Source organism: Macrosteles quadrilineatus, unplaced genomic scaffold, assembly GCF_028750875.1.
Source record: "Macrosteles quadrilineatus isolate MER2022 unplaced genomic scaffold, UCM_ALF_1.0 Scaffold_2__2_contigs__length_208266976, whole genome shotgun sequence".
In the NCBI taxonomy this organism is placed as follows: Eukaryota; Metazoa; Arthropoda; class Insecta; order Hemiptera; family Cicadellidae; genus Macrosteles; species Macrosteles quadrilineatus.
In genome coordinates this window covers 31,158,011-31,182,997 of record NW_026542595.1, presented here as the reverse complement: position 1 = coordinate 31,182,997, position 24,987 = coordinate 31,158,011, and the positions used below count along the sequence as shown (strand labels likewise).

Genomic DNA, 24,987 nt, shown 5'->3' with positions numbered 1-24,987 from the left:
AGAATTGTATTGTACCATATGATATTAAATAAAAACAATAACAAAGTAAAAATAAAGTTGTTTGTTTATTTTATCCTATACTAGCAACAGTGCCCGTTGTGGTTAAATACAACGGTCTCTAGTAAAATAATGGTTATGAAATCCATACACCACTTTACTCACTAATATTAATGGTACAGTTTAAGTACATAACATTAGAATCACACATTTAACATAAGGAGCACACTTTAAACATAAATGCAAATTGTTAACAACAACATTTAACCAAAGAAAAATTAATTAAATAACAATATAACAATAAGCTGTTGAATTATTAACACATGTTTCGTATGTTTAGATTATGCATACTGGTAAACCAATTATTGCCATGTATAAAAATAATTGTTTTTTTCCGAGTCGGGTTAGCTCTTCTACCTGCCCGATTTTCATAATTTCGGTCTCAAAATAAAGCTATGCAAGCAGATATTTGTCATCAAGCATCATCATTAATTTATCTAATGTTTACTCGACGAAAGAATTTTTTTCTCTTTAATTAAAGATGTATTCCAGCAGTTCTAATTACATTATACATTTTGGTCTAAAAACCTTAAGTGAAATACCAGCTTTCATTTGAGCTATTGATTATTAAGATCGGACTACCTAAAGCACACTGCTGAATCACGAATAAACAATAAATACAATCGTTTTAGTACCTATCTGCAATCAATGATACGTAACTCTATTTTTATTTATGTTATTTTTTATGTCTTGGTCTTAAAATACTTCAAAGGCTTTCACTTGAGATATTGATATTTTTAATCAGTCAGGTTCAAGATTCTGTATCGCTCAATCAGAAAATATAAATTTGATTATATCTTGGATATGGAATTAGTTTTAGAATATAGTTTTAGATACATTTACTTAATTATAATTACGTTATTCTGTTTGTTTTGACCTAAGAACCTTCATTGAAATACCAGCTTCAATTTCATTAAAGCACGCAGCTAAATCACGACCAACACAAATTGTTCAAAAAAATTGTATTTATTATCGATTTATAGCCAAAGATCTTGCTTGCAACCTCAACTGTACTTTCATAACTATTTGCAAATGTTCACAAATTAGGCTATCCAATGACGTATTAATTAATGAAATCGGTTCAGTAGAACTGTAGATTTAATTGTACAAAGTTTAACAACAACATCTTTAATTCAGTATTTTCTCACTACTATAAACCTGGAGGTGTCTTAACGTTTTTGCAAATAACTTTGAAACGGCGAGGTAATCGACCAAAGTGGAAGGTGATATTCTGAAAGAGAATAAAATTTCCTACAAATTACTATTACGAATTTCTTGAATATACTTAATAAAGGCAGCCTAAAGTTGGCTACAAATATAAAAGTGATAATATAAACCTGGAATAAAAGGAGTTTTAAATGCATTATTTTTTATTTTTTATTTTTTTTACCTTAAATATCTAATAAAATCAAACTTTCATAATTATTTGCAAATCTACACAAATTAGGCTTTCCAACGACTCATTAAGTAACAAAATCGGTCCGGTAGAAGTCTAGATTTAGTTGTACAAAGTTTAACAAAAATATATCTAATTCAGTATTTTCTAACCACTATAAATTTGGAGATCACTTAGATTATTGCCAATATCTTTTAAATGGAGGGAAATTCGACCAAAGGGAATGTAATATTCTGAAAGAAAATAAAATTTACTACAAATAACTACTATGCTATTCTTGAAAGTACTTAATAAAGGCAGCCAAAAGCTGGCTACAAATAGAATCTTGAAAACAGAAACTTGAAAAACCCAGTTTTTAATGTATTTTTGTTATTTTTAACTTTTCACCACAAATATTTAATAAAATCAAAATTTTTTAATTATTTGCAAATCTACATGGGTTAGGCTTTCTAATGACCCATTAATTAACCAAATCGGTCCAGTAGAAGTCTAGATTTAGTTGTACAAAGTTTTAAAAAAATATCCCAAACTCAATATTTTCTCATTACTATAAATTCGGAGGTTGCTTAGCTTTTTTGCAAATAACTTTTGAATGGTGAGGAAATCGACCAAAGTGGAGGGTTCTATTCTGAAAGAGAATTAAATTTCCTACAAATTGATACCATGCACTTTTTGGAAATAATCAAAAATGGCAGCTAAAAGTCGCACCCAAATAAACAGTGTGAAAAACACCGTTTTCAATGTATTTCTTATGGAAAAAACGTTTTCTTTAATTTATCACCATAAATCATAACAAAAACAAACTTTCATAATTATTTGCAAATCTACACGACTTAAGCTTTCCAACGACCCATTAATTAATAAAATCGGTCCAGTAGAACTCTAGATTTAGTTGTACAAAGATTTTTAAAACTGAATTATATATAGAATAGATATTTAGTCAAAAAATGGCTTTAAAATATTTTAACAGGTCAATAAAAAGTGGTGTGGGATCTATCACCTGTGTGAATAGCCTATCCTTAAGTTACCTCTAAAAACGTGACGTTAAGTTATCAGTCATCTTTTGTTTGAATATTGATAGTTTTATTTATTCAAGTTCATTAAAAACGTACACCGATCTTAACCCTTTGAGTGCCAACGTCCGGGGAACCGGACGATTTAAAACGAGCCAAAAGTGCCGACGTCCGGCCGACCGGACGTTTTCAGAACGAGCCAAAAGTGCCAATGTCCGGCTGACCGGACGTTTCGTAATGATCGAACAGTTCTCATAACAACCGAATGGATACTCGGATTCTTTTAACCCATATATTAACATTGAGTCGAAAGTTACTAGATGCGATACATCAATTTTCGTTGGTCGAAATATCGAAAATTCGATTTTTACGAAATTTTAACCTAAAAATCGCCAGATCGCGCTCGGCATTTTTAGCGCGACCTTCGGGAAAAATCATCGGCATTTTTTGAGCGTTACTTTTATTTCTCGCCTGGCACTCTAAGGGTTAACTGAATTTTTAAATTCAAAACATCAATAAACCACATAAACAGATCATAACCTATTTCCATGCTTGTTTACATTGAAAATAAAAATATTTTAGCACCGATATATCGAACCGAATCAATATCGATCTTTCTGCAGACATATGTTACGAATACATAGAGAAAACAAACTCCTCAAGGAGTATGGAATTAATAATAATTAAATAAACATATCTATGGAATTAGACAAAACGAGTTGTTACTCGTTTATCGTGTTTGGAGTAGTTCATGTTGGTGACACTGGGTACCAAAAAAACCAAAAACTAGGTTTTTGGTGTCTACAAAATCTGATTATTAATAGGGTTATTTACTTGTTATTTAGTTTCATGGTTAGTATTTTCTTGTTCGGTTGTAAGTTATATCTGGGTAACGAGTTCTCTTATAAAAACCGATTTATGAAATCATACAGCAAGTTTGGTTGGTTTGGTTAGTTTAGAACAGTTTCATTTCATAATGAACCATTATTTCTTCCTCGTGAAATCATACAGCAAGTTTGGTTGATTTGGCTAGTTTAGAAAAGTTTCATTTCATAATCAATAATTATTTTTTCCTCTGGAAATCATACATCAAGTTTGGTTGGTTTGGCTAGTTTAGAACAGTTTCATTTCATAACGAACCATTATTTTTTCCTCGTGGAATCATACAGCAAGTTTGGTTGGTTTGGAGAGTTTCATTTCATAATCAACAATTATTTTTTTCTCAACAAGTGAGTGTTCATAAGATCTTGACATGTTGAAATCTTAACTGCAGTAGGCCTACTTTGCTATTGAAAACGGGATTTTACGAGAAATACAGAGGGAATTCAGGTTAAATTGAGAGAATTCTAGGGGTAATTGTGGTACGGTGACCTGTCACTGCAACTGCATTGCTATTGTTTGTGGTTTGTGGTAAAACAGATCAACAGGTGATGTAATTGTGAAGATTTCTGATTGGCTGATGGTTTCATTTGTGCAGTAATCTGATTGGCTGGTGGTTTCTTTGTTAGTTGTTTGTTTAGAACTGTCTCCATGACTCCATGTTGTTAGTTCAAAGTGAAGTAGTGACAAAGGAGGAGGCAAGTTAGCTCAAATTTGTGATTAATTTTCATTCTGATTGTGTCGGAAAATTGTGTTCGGACATTAGGCCTATGTAGAAAACGGGGTGATTCCTGGTGAAATATGTGGATACCTATCAATATGTATTTGTTGGACGAAGTGATTTTAATTTTCGTTGTAAGCTAGCCTAAGTTAACTTAGTTGCTGGTTGGCTATCAGCGAAGCAAAGATATGGTGCTCTCCGTGCATGCCGGTTTTGGTTATCTTTGAGTGAGACAGCAGTAAATTAGGCCTATACCTATGTCGAGTGCATATTCCTTGTTAATATTTCACATCGATGTAGTGAATCCAACATTCTTGAAGTGTGGAATTGTGTAAAATTGGTGTATAAGTATTGAGGTTTTGTAGGAACTGTTGTCAGGGTCGGTTTTATTAAATTCCAGTTAATATTTGGGACTGGATTGCTCTTCCCCCAATTATTATCCCCCAAAACTTCATTTTATACACTTTTTACACAATTTCACACTTCAGAAAGTGCTGGGGTCTGGGTCCTAAATTTTTACCCCCCCAAATTCCCACCGGCCCCCTAGTGAATTGGAATTATTGTTTATATATTTAATTACGCAGAGGATACGCGTCCGGTAACCAGACTTGGATTAGGCGTCCGGCAGTTACTGTACAATAGGTACAATACAATACAAATCATCTTTATTCATCAAGTATTTTACAGCAAATACATGAATTGCGTCACAGAAAGGAAAAGAGAAGCAAAAAGTTAGGTGTACAAGTATCCTAAATAATAGATTACTACCGGTAACATAAATCATAACATAACATATTTATAATCATTTAAATTCCAAAACTCTTCTATTGAATATAATGATTTAGATTGCAAATAGTTTTTCAGTGGTTTTTTAAAGCTACTGTAATTATGTCATAACCTAACCTAACCAACCAAACTTGCTGACAATGAAAAAAATCAAATGAAGGTTCAATTCTCTTCATAACATAAAATTATAAATGCCAAAAATGCTAACAAAAGATGTACAGTTAAGTAGAAATTACATTCAAAGCAAAATCTGTGAAAAAAGTTAAAGAAACCGATGGGTTTCGAACCAGTGACCTCTTGGATATCAGCCGAGCACTCTATCCACTACACCAGGAACAACGCTGGCCGAACATCGTATCATTGTGGTAATGGCGTTCCGGGACCCCACAACCCGGGTACGTCACTACCGGACGCCTAATCCATGTCTGGTTACCGGACGCGTTCCTCTGTGATTTAATTAATAATAAAAAGAGGTCTCGGCGCCAAAATATTCTTTAATTAAGTTGTAGTAATTGATGACCTATAATAGTTTAAAAAAGTGATTTTAGAACGTTTAAGCTGGGGTCTGGGTCCTAAATAAGTACAGTCATTTGAGAAAGTTGTAGTGTTGGTGTCTAGCACGATTACTAGAAAAATACCGGTATCGATCTTAAACATAAACAAATTAATACGTTTTTAGCCCGAAAATAAACATTACCTATTTAACATTGCTTAAATGGAACTGCCAAAACATATGTTCAATGCTATTAGTATAGGATTCGGGCCAGCAACGTCATTTTGTTTATGTTTATGATCCATACCGGTGGGGAGCGAGCTGGCGTAGTGGTTAGAGCGCGGGACTTCAGTCCCTGAGGTCCCGGGTTCGATCCCAGCCAAGTCACCAGGATTTTATCTAAGTGATAATGCCGCAACCCCTAGGTCTAGCCTGAAGTAATGTGAAAAACAATCCCAAGCTCGTGCCTAGCGTCCTTAGGACAAAAAAAAAAATGATCCATACCGGTATTTTTCTAGTATTCGTGGTGTCTAGGAACAGTTTAAACAGGCCAGTTAGGGTACTTGACTCATAGGTAAGTTAACCTGCCTGCTCTACTAAACGCGGCTTTAGTTCTAGTAGCACCCATCAGGAAAACCTAGTAAGGCCTAGGCCAACCATATGGAAAAATGCTTAGTCCTAGTTAAGAAAAATGTCTTTAAAAATTCAAGCTTAGAACCGGTAGACTTCTAAAGTTAACTTAATAACTTAGGCCTAATCTTAACACAATAATAATACTGACATGCAAGTCGAAACCCAGGATTCTATAAATATGTATTATATATATAGATGTTAAGGCCTACTGGTAGCCTTGGCGATTAAAAACATTAACCATATGCAGGGATCAGATTAAAATTGTCTTAGGCTAACTTACCGTTTGCTCTTTTGAGAGCATTTTCCGGGCGTTGCCCATAGCGTGCCATTGTATACTGTCAAACGCACTTTAGAGGCTTACAATCAATGATTTAAACTTCAAATGGGCCGAAATATTGCATTTATCCATAAAATAAACTACGCAACAGAACACGCGAGGTTACAGAATGGACGACTGCATTCATACAGGAAGTACGCAAACTTCTCAACTTCATTAACTTCATTTGCAATATGACGATACCACAGTAGAATAGGTATTTCCGGCAAAGTATTTCATGTAATATTCCTATCTTTTGGTATTAATTATAAAATAATAGTTTTGAACTGAACAGAACTTAATAATCATTTATGCTATCATATTTATAAAAATATTAGGCATCCCAAAAATTTGCAGAGGAATACTGTCACATATCCAAAATACTATTTTATAGGTTTTAAGAGAATTTTATTGTTTTCAATCCAGTGTCCCTAGGTTCGTGTTTTAGGCTTGTTATTTCAGTCAATTAAAACTTAGTTTAACATGGTTTAGTTTAACCAAATGAAACGATCTTGCCATAAACAATAACTCGTCCTGGGTGCACAATTTGTTTTTCAGGACTAATTTTGCCAACGTGTAATTTAGAGGATTCTGATTGACTATAACGAAGGTTTAGTACTTGAAAAATTTATTTTTATTCATAGAATAAAATTATAAATTCCTCAAATTCAATTTTATATTTTGTTATTATGAAATTAAACCGTCATAACCTAACCAAACCAACCAAACGTGCTGACAATGAAAAAATCTAGTGAAGGTTTATTAATCGAAAAAATAGTTCTGTTCATAAAATAAAATTATAATTGCCTATTTTATAATTTTTCATTATAAAATTAAACTATCTTAACCCAACCAAACTAACCAGACTTGCTAATAATGAAAAAAAATCAAATGAAGGTTAACCGAAAAAATATTTCTGTTCATAAAATAAAACTATAAATGGGTCAAATTCAATGTCATAATGTTTTACGGTAATTATAAAATTAAACCATCATAACCTAACCAAACCAACCAAACTTGTTGATAATTAAAAAAAATCCAATACTAAAAAATTGTGCTATGGATGGGATTCGAACCCGGGACCTTCGGTTCATCAGCCCAGCACTCTATCCACTACACCACCGAGGCCGTTGCCATAAACCGTATCGTCGCTGTAATGATGTTCCCTCAGCCAATCAGAAGCCTCAAAATAATACTGTAGGCAACACTAATCCTGAAATAAAAATTCAGCGTCCTGCATATCTAACCAAACAGTAAAGCACAAAGAAATAAAGAAATCAACCCTAAAATAAACAAAATTTAGTCGACACCAGCACCCGTGTCACCAACTTGAACTAGACACGAAAAACGAGCTTCACAATGCGATGGTGGTCTAGGTCACTCGACGTTTTGTACCCACGAGCACCTCAGCTTCCACATGCACAGCCGTGAAGATAGCTGTCACCTAGCAGTTGCGGCGGCTCCCCCACTCCTTCATCCTGGCCCCAAAGTAGATAGTCTGTTATTTATGAGAACAGACCACGAACCTCACCTTGCTCCTGATTGATTGCACTAATGTCCAACCTCCAATGGTTACTCCTTGTACAAGTATACAGGATTGTTCTTAATAAAACTAGGGTGGTCTGCTATTACACTTTAGACGCATAAATGAGCGAAGCATTATTTAAAGATTGTCAATGGCTAAAGCAGCTAACACCCTACAATATGTTCCCATTCAACAGATTCACCGTTTGTTTGCCCGATATTATTTAAGTTCTCAAGAATGACAAATTTATCTGATAGTTCATACTGTACCTTTGTAGTGAAACTGGCCATCCTGACTATTTGCTTGTACTTTGTAAATGGGCATAGCAGGATGTACTCGTGCAATCACCATTTGTTCCACAATCGTCAGGTCAGTTAATTCGTTCGGGACACTTGACACATCCATATTATTTAACGCCGTGAATTTAGTTGCATTTGAACGACAACGCGAACAAATCGATGATTGGTTTGAAGCTGTTAGTTGTTGGCGATGACAGTTAGTGCAAGTATAAAATTGTAGCGCATCTAATTCATGTTGGAATTGATTAGCTAACTGCCTATCATTATCAGATTTTTCCGCCACTGCTTCATCTGGTTCTTCTTGTTCACGACGCCACTATCTTACAATATTTGCATTATTGGTGCGACGACCAATATTACAACGTGGTCTTTGAGCCATGCTCAAAACGAATATAGCAAAACTGTTACTTCCATTGATAAACTAACTTTAACCTAGGATGAAAGTAAACATTGAAATGTAAACAAAACAGTTACAAACAATTAACATAAATGTTTATCTTATTTAAATAAAACAAGATAACCCCATATGTCATAAACCCAATATAATTTTTCTTTCAACTTACATTAAAATAACAAGCGAAATTGCGTGACCCGTAAAATAAAATCCAGAAGGAAATTTGCAAATATCTTTTACCAAAACATTGTGCTCAGTATTCTTTAGCTGTTGGCCAAATTTCATATCAATTGGCCAAGCCATTACATTCTGATGCTCTTACAAAGAAGTTACAAAGTGAGGGAAAGTGAGCTACGCTCGCTCCGCTCGCTTCGCTCAAAAATATGTAAATTTAAAAAAGTGAAGGATCTTTAGGAAAAATGCCGTTGAAAGGAACACAAATACAGTAGTTTATTGTTTCATCACACTATGACCAACATTCATAATTTTCTTGCCTTGACCTGTTTGATTGCACCAAATTTTATTACTGATTGTACTAGTATAGATGATTGATTTTAATAATAAAATATAATAATTGAAATTAAAGTGTAGTATGTTGGCGTAAAATGTCACCAAAACCAAAAAATAGTAAAATGTTAAAAAAAAACACATTCAAGGTTTTTTCTTACCATGACCAAGATTGATTGCACCAAATTTTATTACTGATTGCATAGATGATGGCTTTTAATAATAAAATATAATAATTGAGATCAAAGTGTAGGATGTTGGCGTAAAATGGCACCACAACCACGAAAATGGTCAAATAATGTGATACATTCACAAATTCTTCTTACCATGACCTTGATTATTGCACCAAATTTTATCATTGATTGTACTAGGATAGATGATTGCTTTTGCTTTTATTAACAAAATATAATAATTGAAATAAAAGTGTAGGATGTTGGCGTAAAATGGCACCAAAACCACGAAAATGGTTAAATAATAATATTATACATTCAAGATTTTTTCTTACCATGACCCCGAATGATTGCACCAAATTTTAATACTGATCGTTACTAGAATAGATGATTGCTTTTTAAAAAAAAGGTTAATTGAAATAAAAGTGTAGGATGTGAGCGAAAATGGCGTCGAAAACCACGAAAATGGTCAAATAATATTACATATTTAAGATTTTTTCTTACCTACACTTAAGATTAACATCCAACACTTTTATTTCAATTATTATATTTTATTAATAAAAGCAATCATCTATACTAGTACAATCAGTAATAAAATTTGCTGCAATCAATTTGTGTCATTGTAAGAAAAAATCTTGAATGAGTAATATTATTTAACCATTTTCGTGGTTTTGGTGCCATTTTACGCCAACATCCTACACTTTTATTTCAATTATTATATTTTTTTATTAAAACTAATCATCCACACTAGTACAATCAGTAATAACATTTGGTGCAATCAATCAAGGCCATGGTAAGAAGAATTTGTGGTGTCACTTTATTTGACCATTTTCGTAGTTTTGGTGACATTTTACGCCAAAACCCTACACTTTTATTTCAATTATTACATTGTTGTATTAAAACTAATCATCCATACTAGTACAATCAGTAATAAAATTTGGTGCAATCATTCGGGGTCGTGGTAAGAAAAAATCTTGAATGTATAATATTATTTAACCGTTTTCGTGGTTTTGGTGCCATTTTACGCCAACATCCTACACTTTTATTTCAATTATTATATTTTGTTAATAAAAGCAATCATCTATCCTAGTACAATCAATAATAAAATTTGGTGCAATCAATCAAGGTCATAGTAAGAAGAATTTGTGAATGTGTCACATTATTTGACCACTTTCGTGGTTTTGGTGCCATTTTACGCCAACATCCTACACTTTTATTTCAATTATTATGTTTTATTATTAAAAGCAATCATATATAGTAGTAAAATCAGTAATAAAATTTGGTGCAATCAATCGGGGTCATGGTAAGAAAAAATCTTGAATGTGTCACATTATTTGACCATTTTCGTGGTTTTCGACGCCATTTTCGCCAACATCCTACACTTTTATTCTTATTATTATATTTTATGGTAAAAAAGGTAAAAACATATTTCATATTAATCACATTATTTTGTATTTGCATAGTTTTTACCACCACCCCAAGATTACTTATATTTAAGTTTTTATATTATTTTATTAATGCATTTTAATAATTACAAAGTAATTCTCATAATTATATAGGTTATAACCCTTAAAGCGTAGAGTTTTAGAAATATAAAGTACGGGAATTGGAGGTCTACTTGTGCAAAGCACTGACTACTTTGTAGGGGTAAACTCAAATATCTGGTGGAGGGGGAAACTTTGGAGGGTTGACAGCTGGTGATAGCTACGGTGGGGCACACGGAAGGGACTAAGGCTAAGATGTGGTGACGTCATATCTCTAGTAGCTAATGGTGTGACGTCAAACCGCCGCTTATTTCGGCTGCCGCTAGTAGCGCTGTTAGTCATTGTTCTGTTGTCATCAGTGTTGCCACTTTTAGGGTAATTACCCTTTTTTAGGGTAATTTACTGATCTTAGGGTAAAGTTTAGGGTAATGGTAGATTTAGGGTAATTTTAGGGTAAAACTAAAAGTTAGCATTACAATGGAAATTTTACTAAAACATGAAAAAAAACTTCAAAATTTGGCAAAAAACTTTCTTTACATACTATGGCCAAGTCATCATATTCGATTCAACCAGCTTAAATCTATTGCTATGATGGATTTTTCATAATAAGTTATCCTAATCGATCTTATCAATAGTTGTGAATTATCTGTTTTAGAATGTTGGCGATTCTATAACACAGCAACACAGGCCTAATAAAATATGAAATACTATTCATACTGGATTTGATATTTAATTATGTGATTAAATTGAATTAAACTGGATTATTTTACAAATTGTGTCAAGAAATTACTACAGTACCGTACTATGTATAGATTAAAGCTTTGGTGGTACCGTACTGTACTTTAAAGATATGATTGTCCAAAAAACAGTAGTAATGGGTCGATATACAGTAAAAAATACGATAGTTCTTGATTCGATATTTTTCGTATATACGATAGAGCTGAATATCAACATTTTTTTCTTCTTTCGGGATGTTTTTTTAGAATCGAGTGTAATTTTACATAAATTGATTGATATTGGAACTTCATTTAGTATAATTAACCACCTTATGTAAGATTTATATGATTTTAACAATGTTTTATAGCATTAAACGCAAATATTAACATTTAGGGTAATTTTTAGGGTAACTCAAAGTAGATTTAGGGTAATTTAGGGTAATTTTAGGCCGCCTTTAGGGTAAAATCACAACAACGCGGTGGCAACACTGGTTGTCATCGTCTCCGTCTGTCAAATCATAATTTTGTTTAACTAACTAAGTTAGGTTACGTCCCCGCTTATTATTGTTTAGATTACTTTGCAATTGCAATACATTTTTTACGAATTAGATATAAAATAATGTAATGGTGTTGTATTCATGTAATTAATCCAGGAAGAATTCCATTTTAAAATAACATTTCCATTTCAATACAACTCTGAGGAATCAACGATACTTGCCTCTACTTAGCCTTAATTGGCAGTGTCTTAAAATAATATTAATAAATTTAATGTTAATTATTCTATAGATAAGTTAATCATCTCCTACCTTTAGATGACTGTCTCTTGAATAAGTTACTTATAAACTAAAAAGCCAAATAGCTTTATGGCGTAGGCCAAGAAAGGCAATCTTTACACAGTAGTCTCTTGTTTATCCATAGTTTGATTCCATTATTTTAAATAAAACATATTAAGTTATTGGCATAGGGCACTGAAAGATACTCAAACATTAAAAAGAATTAATTATAATTTACTTTTGTCAGCAACCATTATTTAATTACTGTACCTCATCTTTTTTTGGTTGAGACGAGATTAGGTTAGGCTTATAATACTGGATAGGGATATTTTTTGGCTATTAATTCGATATATATCCAATCTTATAGGCCAAGTTATACCATCGACTATAGCCTACTATAGGTTATACAAACTTCCAAGGTGACTGATTTAGTGACAATTAACTTATATGACGTTGCTATTGCCCACACTGAAGTAACTTAATATGATTTTTTTATCAAAAGGTACCTAGATAAATGATTAAGAGTTCCAAATTAAACCTTCCTTCAAGCAGTTAAATTTTCTCAAGAATCTTTATGTAGTCTCACGGACCATGATCGCAAAAGCATCCTTTGTCTTACTTACGCCTGCGGAAGGGGCTATCAATTTTGATTTTGCACCTACCTATACTAATGTTGAGACTGTGTACTTGTAGTAAATTTCAGCAGGATGCGGTAACAGTCAACGTAATTTACAGAGGAAAAGATGTCGCTGCTATTAACTGTCAATATACATTTACTTTAAAAGCGTAGCCTTCAGTGTTCAAGTAAAATAATACTTACTTTAATTTTCCTTCATTTTTTTTACCAAAAACGGAGAGTGGATTGGGTTATAAATAACATCGTAACTGACACATGAAGTGACTCTGATTTTAGAGAAAAAAATGAGAGGCTAATATACTTCTTTGTCAAATACTTCTTGGTACTTTCCTGTTAAAGGGAACATTCATTATTATCGATTTTTTAAATACAGTATATCAATATATTTGTTTTCCTTTACGGTCCATATTGTTTTTGTTCCGATATCTTCAAACACATTTTAATAACAAATGAAGAACTGATCTTGTTTAGGCAAATAATATAACTCTTAAATATATTGATTAAGAAATCAAACTGTTCTAAACTAATTACTAACCAAACTGGCTGTACCATTTTGAAATTCAGTTTGATAACAGAAAACACATGTGGGGGATATCAAACGGAATTTTAAATGTTACAGCAAGTTTGGGTAGTTAGGTTAGGTTAGTTAAGAACAGTTTCATTATAAATTAATTTATTATTGGTTTTTATTTACACTGAACAACATTTATTTATCGTAGTTGGCAGCTGATATTTTAATTCGTTCATATTGATTCATTAGATCAAAAAATAAAATATTGATATATCGGAAAAATAATAATAATGGATGTTCCCTTTAACAAGAAAGTGCATACACTTCTTTTATCGTAGGGGCCTACTAAGAAGGCTCTGGTGAAGTACACAAATTGTCGGTAATCTCTTAAACAATTTGATCTCTAGCGAAGGATATGAGTGAAGAGTTTGACTAAGCCGACTGTGAGGTATAATATACATAGGTCGTAAACCCAGGGTATTCCATAATATTTGTGCTGCATATTTCTTTACTTAGTTATTTATTTTATACAGTAAACTAGTGATGGGCGATACGGACGCGTATCGCGATACAGCGATACGATACGTATCGGAAAAAAATATCGTATCGCCGTATCGAATCGGGCGTCTGTATCGCGATACGCGAATCGTATCGTCAAAAATATCGAAAAACGATACGTATCGTATCGTTTCCCCCCTCCCCTACCTAACCTAGAAACGGCAAATTTATATAAGTACCTGGGGACCAAGCTTTGCTCGGGGAAGATCATTAGTTTACTCTAAAAACTAAAAACAGTCTTAGTATTGCAGATACATCAATCCATTTCCACACTCCACACTGCTCGCCTTAACTACTTCCTTCACAACTCCCTACGTCTTGGACCTGTTTCCCTATCCTTCCGATAGCATTTTAGGATTGCAGATACATTAATGTAATTGCCACAGATAGTTCCCACACTCTGCACTACTAGTGCTACTCCTACTGCTAGATAGCAGATAGCACGTTAGTGGAAATGGACTGGACTGGGATGGGACTGGTACATTAACAAGTAAAAACCAAAAATACAGACGTCAAAAACTCCTATTTCAAACCATTTTCAAACACTGAGCTAATGATTTCAAACTACACATCCACAGAGTACAGATTTTGCAGTTTGCTCGGCCTGCGCAAAAAAAGCTTAAAAATATCGTTTTGTTTTGACATGAATCGTATCGCTCTATGTGCCGATATAAAGACAAATATCGTTTTAGGCGATACGATACGTATCGTTTTTCAAATATCGTATCGAAATATCGAATCGTCCCTCGCGTATCGCGATATTCCGATACGATACGTATCGCACATCACTACAGTAAACACAATTTCACAAACAATACATAAATAATCAAATTACTGCTGTGACAGTAAACAACAATTTGTTAAACAGCTATGCTCTTAAAATTTTAAAGATAAAACTGTTTAAATAATATATATATATATACATATATGTTTTGATTAAATTAATTGAGGACAGTGAGGAACTCAATGTAACCACAGGAAGTTTGCAGCCCTCAGTAAATTAAAAGATCTCATCGTTTGAAGATTGTTTCAAGGAACATTAACCAAACTTTTACGTAACAACTAAGGTTATTATTTTATTACTCATATATTTTTTTGGTTTTAATAAGAAAACTCGTCTTCTGAAAAGGTTATTTTAATCAAGGATACAAAAATAATAGGTAGTATTTTGAAATAGGATTTAAAATGAAACACAAGGGCATTATTCCAATATTATTAACATTTTATTTCCGTACTTAAAATATCCATGGTTTGTTACAAAAGAGAAAACTTTCTGGAAAAAAAACAACAAATAGATGGAATAACATTTAAGTTTACTACTACGTTTCCTTTATCTATACACAAATACAGTAGAACCTCTTTCATCCGGGCTAATTTTGGGACTGGGGGTAGTTTGGACTATTGAATAGTTCAGATTAAAGAACATATTGTAGTTTTACATAACAAAATGGCCAAAATGGTTTGTAATTGTTACGGGAAAAGTGAAAAATGTTCTATAAAGTTAAATACAGTCTTTATTTAGTACAGTAGGAAACATAGTGAATAAGCAGTACTGTACATTACAATAGAAACAATTACTGTGGATATATCAATAAATACAGTATACAATAAAGAACTACTGTACTGTGTATAGAGTGCAGCAATGAGGTGTTCGGATTAAGGGGCTTCGGATTAAAGAGAATTTACTGTAAAATTAAAAAATAACATTGAGCTTAGTAAACTAAAGTACATAACAAATAAACAGTTCTGGAAATTGCTGATTAACACATCACTTGAAACAACACAATTAGTTCACAAAATCAAATTAATTATATTAAATTAAATCAATTTAAAACCCACTCATACTTTTATGTGGTAATATACACCAAAATCCAGGGCCTAGAGGTGGAAGTGTACAGTTTCACAAAAGATACAATTTCCTTACTGCCTTAAATCTTTCACTAGATTAAGATTAGACCCATACATTGAAGCCTCACATAAGGACCAAGTATCAACTGGCATATGAAAGGTATCCTTGCAAAATGGCTGTATACAAAAATAAGTCACTTACAGTTTTAGCACAGTTCACACGAGTTACACATCTAGCTGACTAGGAAAGCGGGACTAGGTAGCGGACCACATGATCAAATGAAGCCGTTCATAAGAGCATACAACAACGGCAATCAAGCTTGTGTAGTGGCAAACCATCCGCTTCCTAGTCAAGTATCGCGGCTAGCTAGTCAATAGCTCTAGCGGCATAGTACACGTATCCATACGAGAACGCTCACACATGCAGTCAGTCATCGTGCCACAGCTCGCATACTTATGCCTTTGTTTTCATTGTTAACCAGAGATGGTTCTGAGTGGCTTTGGTATTAATATTGAATCAGTGAAGAAACAGTCGTGTATTTGGAACTTGTCTTTTGAAATACATGAAAAAATTACGAAGAGAAATGCATAGGAGGATAATCATTATGGTTAAAATAATAATCTTTTGGTTTCAATATAATGTGTTGTTTGGTTTCCATTAACCCTTTATTAATTTTAAAATAGCATTATTGATTAAATAGAAATTAACAATGTTTTAATTTGCATACAACTTTTTGGTAAACTGTATTACAAGTCCATCAATACAAAAACATACCAGTTGATAAATGACTGAGAGTTTTCTGAAAATAATTTGAAATCCTCTCGACGATAAGGAATTTTGGAACAACACTTTTCTAAAACATCAATATAAAAAAAAATTCGGTCACTTGACTCACTTGTTTAGTCTATCGATGCTCATTCGTCATGCCCGCAATCTAGGTGGTGGACTTGTCGCTCGTGTGAACTAGTGTGTCACCGGGCGGCGGAGAATGCTAGTCAATGTCAGCCAGCTAAATGTGTCACTCGTGTGAGCCCTGCTTTACAGTTAAGAACCTGGCCCATAAAATACAAATGAATTTGCTGTTGTGATACCTTCTTCACGCTATCATAAATCCATCAGACATTGTTACGGCAATAATAATTAAATTTCAGTGACTTAGAGAGCTCATGTACAGTACATAGAGATAAACTTGATCAAAAATACTCTGATGACTTACCTACAAGAAAATGCTATTCACAAAGCTGAAACCCAATCAAAAGACATAAACTTTCAAAAAATGTTATGTGACTGTGAAGAAAAATTTAACCAAAAATCTGATTTAGATAACAATGAACAGTTAAATCAGCAAATGAACGAGTTTAACCACGTTAAAATAATAAATAAACCCATAAAAAATGTCAGTCAATTGTAATTGAGAAAGAATAAATAAACAATTCAAGTCCCAATTAGAAAGACTAATATCAACTTTGTAGAACATACATTTTTTTATCATGCAAAAAGTTAAATATAATCAATGTACACTAAACCTTCGATAGTTTGACCCTCCTTGTAGATCGACACGGGCTTAGCTATTTTGACAAATGATATTTAATGGTTACTATTGTAAAATTCAATTGTGATGTAAGCTGACTTGAACATTAATTTGTCATTTATTGTTGACTTTAGGCTTAACTAATCAACAGTGAAATTGTTAAGCTTTTTAGTATTTAATAAATTTGGGTGATTTCTAAAAGACTTGTTTACTTTTCTGTATATTAAACTCCATTTACTCCCTATAGTTCGATATTTCGTAAGTTTGACACCCCTTAGGTCCACAAAGTGTCGGACTATTGAGGTTCTACTGTATCTGGCCTGCGTTAATATATCTTAAACAAATTAGTTAAAAGTAGTTTTAAAAAGTTTCTGTTACTTTAAAAGTGGTTTTAATATTATTGAGAAAATCACTTATTTGAGAGGCAAGTTTTATTATTTGGCGACCCTGAACCAGGATTATACGGTATTAAGTGCAATATTGTATAACTTAAAAATTAATATGAGTGAAACTGAGAGAAAAGGACTTAGGTCAGTTTTTACCAAAAAGGCCAAGGCTATTGAAGAGCTTGTAGTCAACAATGCTGATTTGAAGATTATAAAAAAAATAATTTATTTACCAAAATATAATTTATTTACCAAAATATAATTAATTTACGGATATTCATGAAAAATAACAGAAAGTAAATGAAAAAGTTTTAAGTATGTTTTTAAAGTAGTGTTAAAGAAATATTAAGTTTACCAACTGACACTCCAGACTTTATGATAAAGCCCTAAAAAAATATAAAGGACTCTGGTTGATCAAGGCTCAAGGGAAGCATACAACAACAAAATTTTAAATTAATACTCAAGAGGGTTAACAATTTTTAAAGCCTATAATAAATGAAAAAAATCAAACTAATAGGGAATCATTTTGTTTAAAAAAAATCACAGCTAGAAGAATGAAATTATAATCATCTTATAAATACAGTAGACCCAAAAAGTAAAAAATTAGGCCTACTTAACATAAAAAGAATTTGAAAACTGGAAAAGCCTAAATCAGAAGCGTAAAGGCGTTGAAAAGTTGATAATACAATGATTAAACAACTGGAAATAAAACTAGCCTATTAGTAATATACTGTAGAAGGAATAGCCAAATTGAAAGACAGTATTAAAATTATCACAAATATGGTGCCCCTGTGTGTTCTCCACAGCAGAAGTCAGGGCAACAACCACTGCTGGCATACCTGTGGCGCGATTGAAACACTTGCATGTCATTGCTGAGTTGGCTTAGTTCTGTTGCATTCCCTAGAATAAAAGAGAAAAGGAAATAAGTTTAAAACTGTGTAAATACAAAATTGAAAGCAGCCCATGCCAAAATTGGTTTGAATAACCTAAATAAAAAGATCACATAAAGATGGACTGGGATTCTAATTACATTTTTAATCGTCAAAACATCATTGCGTAAAATACAATTAATTTAATATATCAAAGCGTATTTGTACGCTACAAGGTTACAGACAACTTTTAAAAGATTGTAAATTAAAAATACCCAAGTTATTGTTATAGAAATAATATTCAAAATAGACATTCTACAAAATCATATTTTTCCAAATTAGGCATCATGACTGTTTACGATCTGAGTGTATAGCCTATATATTTAAAACCATTTTACATGTAAAAAAATCAAACACAAAAATACAGTCAACATTCACACACATATAATTTGAGGAATAACAGATATGTAGAACCACATAAATTAGCCTACTTCTTATGAATTCATGAAGAACCATATACAAACGCCAACAATGACTCAGGTTAGTTCCCATGCAAACACTTACACTGACTAAGGTTAACTCCCATGCAAACACCTACATTGATTTAGGTTAGCTCCCTTTGAGTATGTGAAACCATTGACTATTGAATAGTCAAAGGTGATACTTACTTGATGGTTGAATATCTTCCACAGAAAGCTATGTTGTAATTATATGGTCAAATTAATCAATTTCTTCAGTTGTCGTCGTCTCATTAGGCAAACAAGCAAGTAGGTTTTTGACAACTTGTTTTTTCCTTTCTGCTTGCTCACATGGATCGACTTGCAATTTTCTTTTCCCTTGAGGCCTTTTGAAAGCAGGAAGCTGGGATAGTTGTGTTTTCAATTTCTCTTGTGAATGGAAACTGAGAGATGGCTTTAAGGGCTCAATATAAGATAAAAACTCTTGGTTTTGTCCTCTGTTTTTCAAATGGCTGACAAGATCTGTCAAAACTGCATCAGCATAGCAACAGATAGCATGGCCATCTTCTTTCTTTTGTTTTACTGATTCAATAAAATTTGTGATAGTAGACATGTTACGTTCCATTCTCGAAATCATAGATTCAGTCTTCTTCTCACCAGAACTAATATTATTTAAAACAATGGTTTGGGATGAGCCAGGATTGTCATTAATTATGTAAAAACTGGTGTCTTCTTCACTAGGGTTTGGCAAACCTCTGGTTAACAGTGAGTGTAACTTGTGAATGTGTTTGCAGAGAGGATGGCGGTCGGGGCAGCTGCACACATACATATGGGAACAAAGTTGGTGACACTGCATACTTGAGCATTTAGAAAAACAGAGATCTGATGTGCAATCTAAGTCAAATTGAACAATAACATAAACCTCATTTACGTTTTTGGCTGATGTCACTTCCCATGTTTGTTCAAAAACATTGCGAATGGAGTCATCAGGAATGCGGAGACTTTTCTCATGACGCTCGATTATATGTTTTGGCAGAGCTGAAAATCCTACATTTGCCTCTCTTTGTCTGCAACAGTGGTCTTCCCATTCAATCTCATTAAGAATGTTGATCAAATCATCGAGGCGTTTGTTTACTTTCCTCTTAAGGTATATCTTCTTTAATTTATTATGAAATGATTCAACATGCCCGGTGGTATTTACTTCGGCATGGGGAAATTGCCTAAAACACAAGGCCCACTTTTCTGGCCTACTCAAATAGTGTAGTTGAAAATAAGAAAGAAATTTTTTACATTTTTCATTATTACCATATTTAGTTAGAAATCCTTGACAAATATTGTGGAATAAAGATGTTTCCTTCGTTTTCAAAATTACATGCAATTCATTCATCATTTCTTGAACCATGTTCTTTTCAACTTTTGATCTTAGATTTTCCTTCAAATTTTTCAAAACATGCCAAATGCATAAAATATGGCGCAGTTCTGTTGAAAACCCTTCATTCATACCGTTTATTAGGGCTGAGTCATCATCTGTTATTACACAGTTCAGTTGAAAGTTATCACCCAAACGTAACTTCAAACAACTAAAAAAAAACTTTAAAGTAGCAGCATCTGATTTGCTTGTGATACAATGTGCAACTGGCCATCCGCGGCGGTTGTCATCTATTACCATACATGTTAGTAATTGGTACTTATATTGATTTGTGCCATGTGTTTCATCTACTATCAATATTTTTCCACAGTGATCTTTTAAAAGTTGTTCTTGCCTTTTTGTTTGCGTGGCAAACATAAATATTTCATTGGCATCAGGCAAATCATCAATACCTGATGGACCAAAGATCGTTTTTCCTCCATAAGGTTTATAAATCAGAAGAGAATCTTCATCTTTCATTTGATGGGCCAACAAGTAAACGGCCTTGGCATCATCTTTGTCTAACCTAAGTGACATTCGTCGCCTTCTTTCCCTCTCTCTTATTCTTTTTTTAGTAATGACACTGAGCTTCAAGTTTTTCAGGTGTTCAGTGTCTTTACGATTGTATGTTTTGGTGATTTTTTCAAATATTTTGCTGGGAGACACCTCTTGTGATACTTGTTGATTTATAAATGTTGTTATGGTTTCGGACAGAGGCTGATGCACAAAATCTTGAGGGCCACAACGATGACTGTGAGTTGGGAAGTATTCTACCTTCAGTTTGCTATCTTCCAATTCCCTTACAGTCATTTTGGCAATACAACAGTGGCCAACTTTAATTCTTCCTTTCGAATCACACCTGCTTGTTTTTCTCTCGGAGTGGTTTCTTGCTGAGCCATCATGCTGGCAATAGTAATATTGGACATTACTTTTGTTTGGATTAGTGCCAAATTGTTTTGAAAAAAAAGAATAAGTAGATTCTTCTTCCAATTCTTTCCATTGAGAAAATTCCTCAAAGTTTGAGAATATTTTTGTTATCGGGTCCTTTATCTCGAGCTCCTTATGGTTGCATTTCAAATGGTTAATCAATCCTGTTTTGAGGTAAAATTTTAAATCACAATTTTCAACAAGACATGGTATTCCACTAGATTTATTATTTTCCAAACACTTTTTTTCATGTGATTTCAAATTGTCTTTTCTCACAAATGTAGATTTACAATTACTGCAGGAAAACAAACATTGTTCCCTAGATTTATTAAGGGTGCAGTTATTTTCATGTCTCTTGCGACTGCTTTTGAGTGTGAATATTTTGCCGCAAAATTGACAATTATGACTTGTTATTGATGATGCAGACATACTGACATGTCATAGATTGAAGATTTAATCAAGGTTAAAAAATATCCAAGTCACACATTATTAACTAGCCAGCAAACATGTACAAGTCCAAGCACTGCAAAAAAAAAAGTCCAAATAGCACACCATGCAGAACTAAATAAATACAACTGTGTTTCATGCAGAGGCAAACAGTGTGTCAGAAATGTCCCAGGACAGTTAAACATATTTTGAATCATGAAATTCCAATTTTGAAGCTTTGAACAGCTGTCATTTTCAATTCAGTTGTTCCTTTAGAGCTCAAACTTATTGCATTGTATTTTACTAATAAAGACCTTTAATTTGATGTAAAATAACAGTCTGCTTACATTTCAGATTTTCTTCTGATTCTTTGCGGGACCCCCTGAGGAGGTAGCGCATCACTGAATAAAGTTTTAAAATGGTTTTCATGACCAGTAACTTTGTTCTAAAATTGGTAGCTCTATCTTTTTTTTTATTTGTAATTTTTTGGGACTTTTCTACCACACTGTTAGCTATATACGAGTCTATAGACTGTTAACTCACAAGACGGCAAATACATACATAAGATGGTGAGTGGTTATCAATTTTATAGGCCAATGAGCAATCACAATGCTGTCATCAAATAATGAGTATCTATCTATAAATTAATAGGCAAGCACGTTTCTTTAAAACCTTTTTTCTCAGCTCGTGTGCATCGCAGGGAAAATCTAGGCATACTGTTGGAAAGATATTTTCCTGCAGATGTGCAGAATCCCTTTATAAATTAAAATGAACTGTGAAAGTAAATAAATTAAATAAAAAATAATTTAATAAAGTATATAAAGTAATAAAATATTCAATTAGGCTAATTTAATAAAAATAAAGTAAAATAAATTAAAGTAAACTGTAAAAATCCGTTTTTGACATATGTTGATGACAAGTTCAGCTTAACACAATTAATGTTTTAATATATGTTTCCAACTTTAAAATTCTGTTATAGATACAGAAAAACTGATAAATGACAAAATTAATAAACTGTCAGTCTTTGAATTTTTTTTAACGTTTAAACAAAACATGCATAGAAAATCTGGTGTTAACATTGGCATAATTTGGAAGCACTCATATACCAATCATGCACAATGAGCAAATGATTAAACATTGTTAGGGATTGTAACTATGTATTAGTACCTCATGCATGACAAATTCCTGCAAAATTATCATTGAAATATAACATGCGACAATTGATCATACCTTCAGAACTCCAAATTCCATTGATTCAAAGCAGCATGTGAATCATTTGATCAGCATCACTGAAAAAGGCATTTAATAATTTAGTACCTATTGTAATGCATAGCTTATTAAACATGCTTTGTTCTAGGCCACCTTCTTCCCTAAAAGCATTTGTTGTACATACGTTGACTTTCGTTAAAATGCCTCTGGCGTAGGAAAAAAACGTGGGTTTAACAACAAAAGTGTAGAATTAGCAATACTGCATTCCCTTGTTTGAATCTTAAATAAGTAGGCCTATCTTTTAGCGAATTTCCCATAGGCCTATAGGGAATAAGCTATTACCGTAGATCTCATGGTAAGATCTGGTCCCGGGACCGATTTACTTTTTGTTTTGAGATCCCCAGAGGCCAAAAACACCATCCGTTCAAATTCATATATATATATTTACATATAAATGTGTCCGTTAGCTCGATAACTCAAACAAAAATGATCCGATTTTGATGACATTTTGTATAAACGTGTAAACCTACATTTATCCTAACCATTTCGTGAACCAGCATGATCGTACCTTGGAAACGGGGATTGATACAGTAAAAATTGTTTTTCCCCATTTTTGACCCTAAAAACATAAAATTTTAGAATATCTTTCCAAAGCATTTTGAAGAGCTTAAAAAAAGAAATAATTTAATATATTGAAACATTTTAACATTTGATGTATGCGTAATGATTACAGAGAAATTTAAAAAAAAAGTGTAAATTTAAAATTCCTATCTCTATTTTACATTTGGGTTTTAGAAGCAAACAAGAGATTCAATAGAAAGATTAGTAGATTACAAAGAACCCAATTAATTGAAAGATATCATTAAAAAGCTATACAATAAAAACAAATAGTAACAACAATTGATAAAGATTATATAAATTAATAACAAGGATAAAAAAAACGATAACAGTGATAAATATATGATTACGAATAATCAATAACAAAAAAAAGAGAAAATATATACCTACATGTAAATAAACCCAGCTTAGAACAAATAGACCTTAGAAAAAAATAAAAACTTAAATTGACGGAATTTATAATGCTTGGCACTTACTCTCACTGATTGTGTGGCCCTTTAAGCAGGAAACCTACTAGTCCGAAACGACACCTTCCAACAAGTCTTCCGACACCTTCTGATGCTTTCCTTAGTTTTTAAGGCAACAGCCCATTTGCCCGACGGGCTCCGTCAGTAGCTCAGTAACTATAAGCAAATTTGGTTAGTTAGGTTGTGTTATGACAGTTTAATTTTATAACTTAATGAATGCTCTCATTTTGTCCGTATCACAATAAGCCTCTGACCACAGAGCATAAGAATAAATATTGAGGCGGCACTTGCCGTCTGGAGTGAAGCAGGCTTCTCGTACCAAGATGGCGGCCTGCATTTACATTTAAACCATTATATTGTTACCTTGGAAACCACAAATCAATATTTACTTTTAAAACTCTCACCCTAGAACTTTGAAAGCCCGCGGGGCAGAGTCCTTGGTCAATATCTAAGGGGATTAGTTCTATAGGTATCCTCGGAGCGGTAGCTTCATCTAATTCATAAAGTAGCATAGAATAACACAGTGATAATGACACCATGTTTTCAAAGTTCAGAGCCCAACTCTCTTACCAAGATGGCGGAAATCGGCTTCACTACTGGTATGGCTGTAGGTATATGAGTGGCGACTCTATATTTAATCTATGCTCTGTGCCTCTGAGAGGATCTGTGACAAACACAACCACGACAAACAATCGCATTGATAGCAGATGATGTTGTTATTCTATTGAGTAGGCCTAATGAATGATTAACGATATTCGCGAAATCTCATGCCAATAGTGTCTACGATCATTGAGCTTGAAATATCTGACTCCTGGCTATCGAAACAGCAGATATATCTTCGACAATAATAAAGCTACAACAATTATCTTATGTCAATCCATTCTGCACACTAATAATAATAAGGCGTAACTTAGGCCTATGATAACTTAAGCGTAAAAAATTAGCAAAGTTACTAGGGTTTAAAACTTGAG

General features: G+C 33.0%; 1 protein-coding gene across 2 annotated transcripts in view; it reads right to left on the bottom strand.

Moving 5' to 3' along the window:
- The window catches only part of LOC128984043 (eukaryotic translation initiation factor 3 subunit A), a 48,760-nt gene extending 42,322 nt beyond the window's left edge, over window positions 1–6,438 (bottom strand). For both annotated transcript variants that reach the window (XR_008489977.1, XM_054403326.1), the window contains exon 1: window positions 6,259–6,438. Coding sequence is in view for 1 of the 2 variants with exons in the window: in XM_054403326.1 (XP_054259301.1) it covers window positions 6,259–6,307 (49 nt within the window). In the remaining variant the exon portion in view is untranslated. The remainder of the gene's footprint in view (window positions 1–6,258) is intronic.
- Window positions 6,439–24,987: the final 18,549 nt, after the last annotated feature.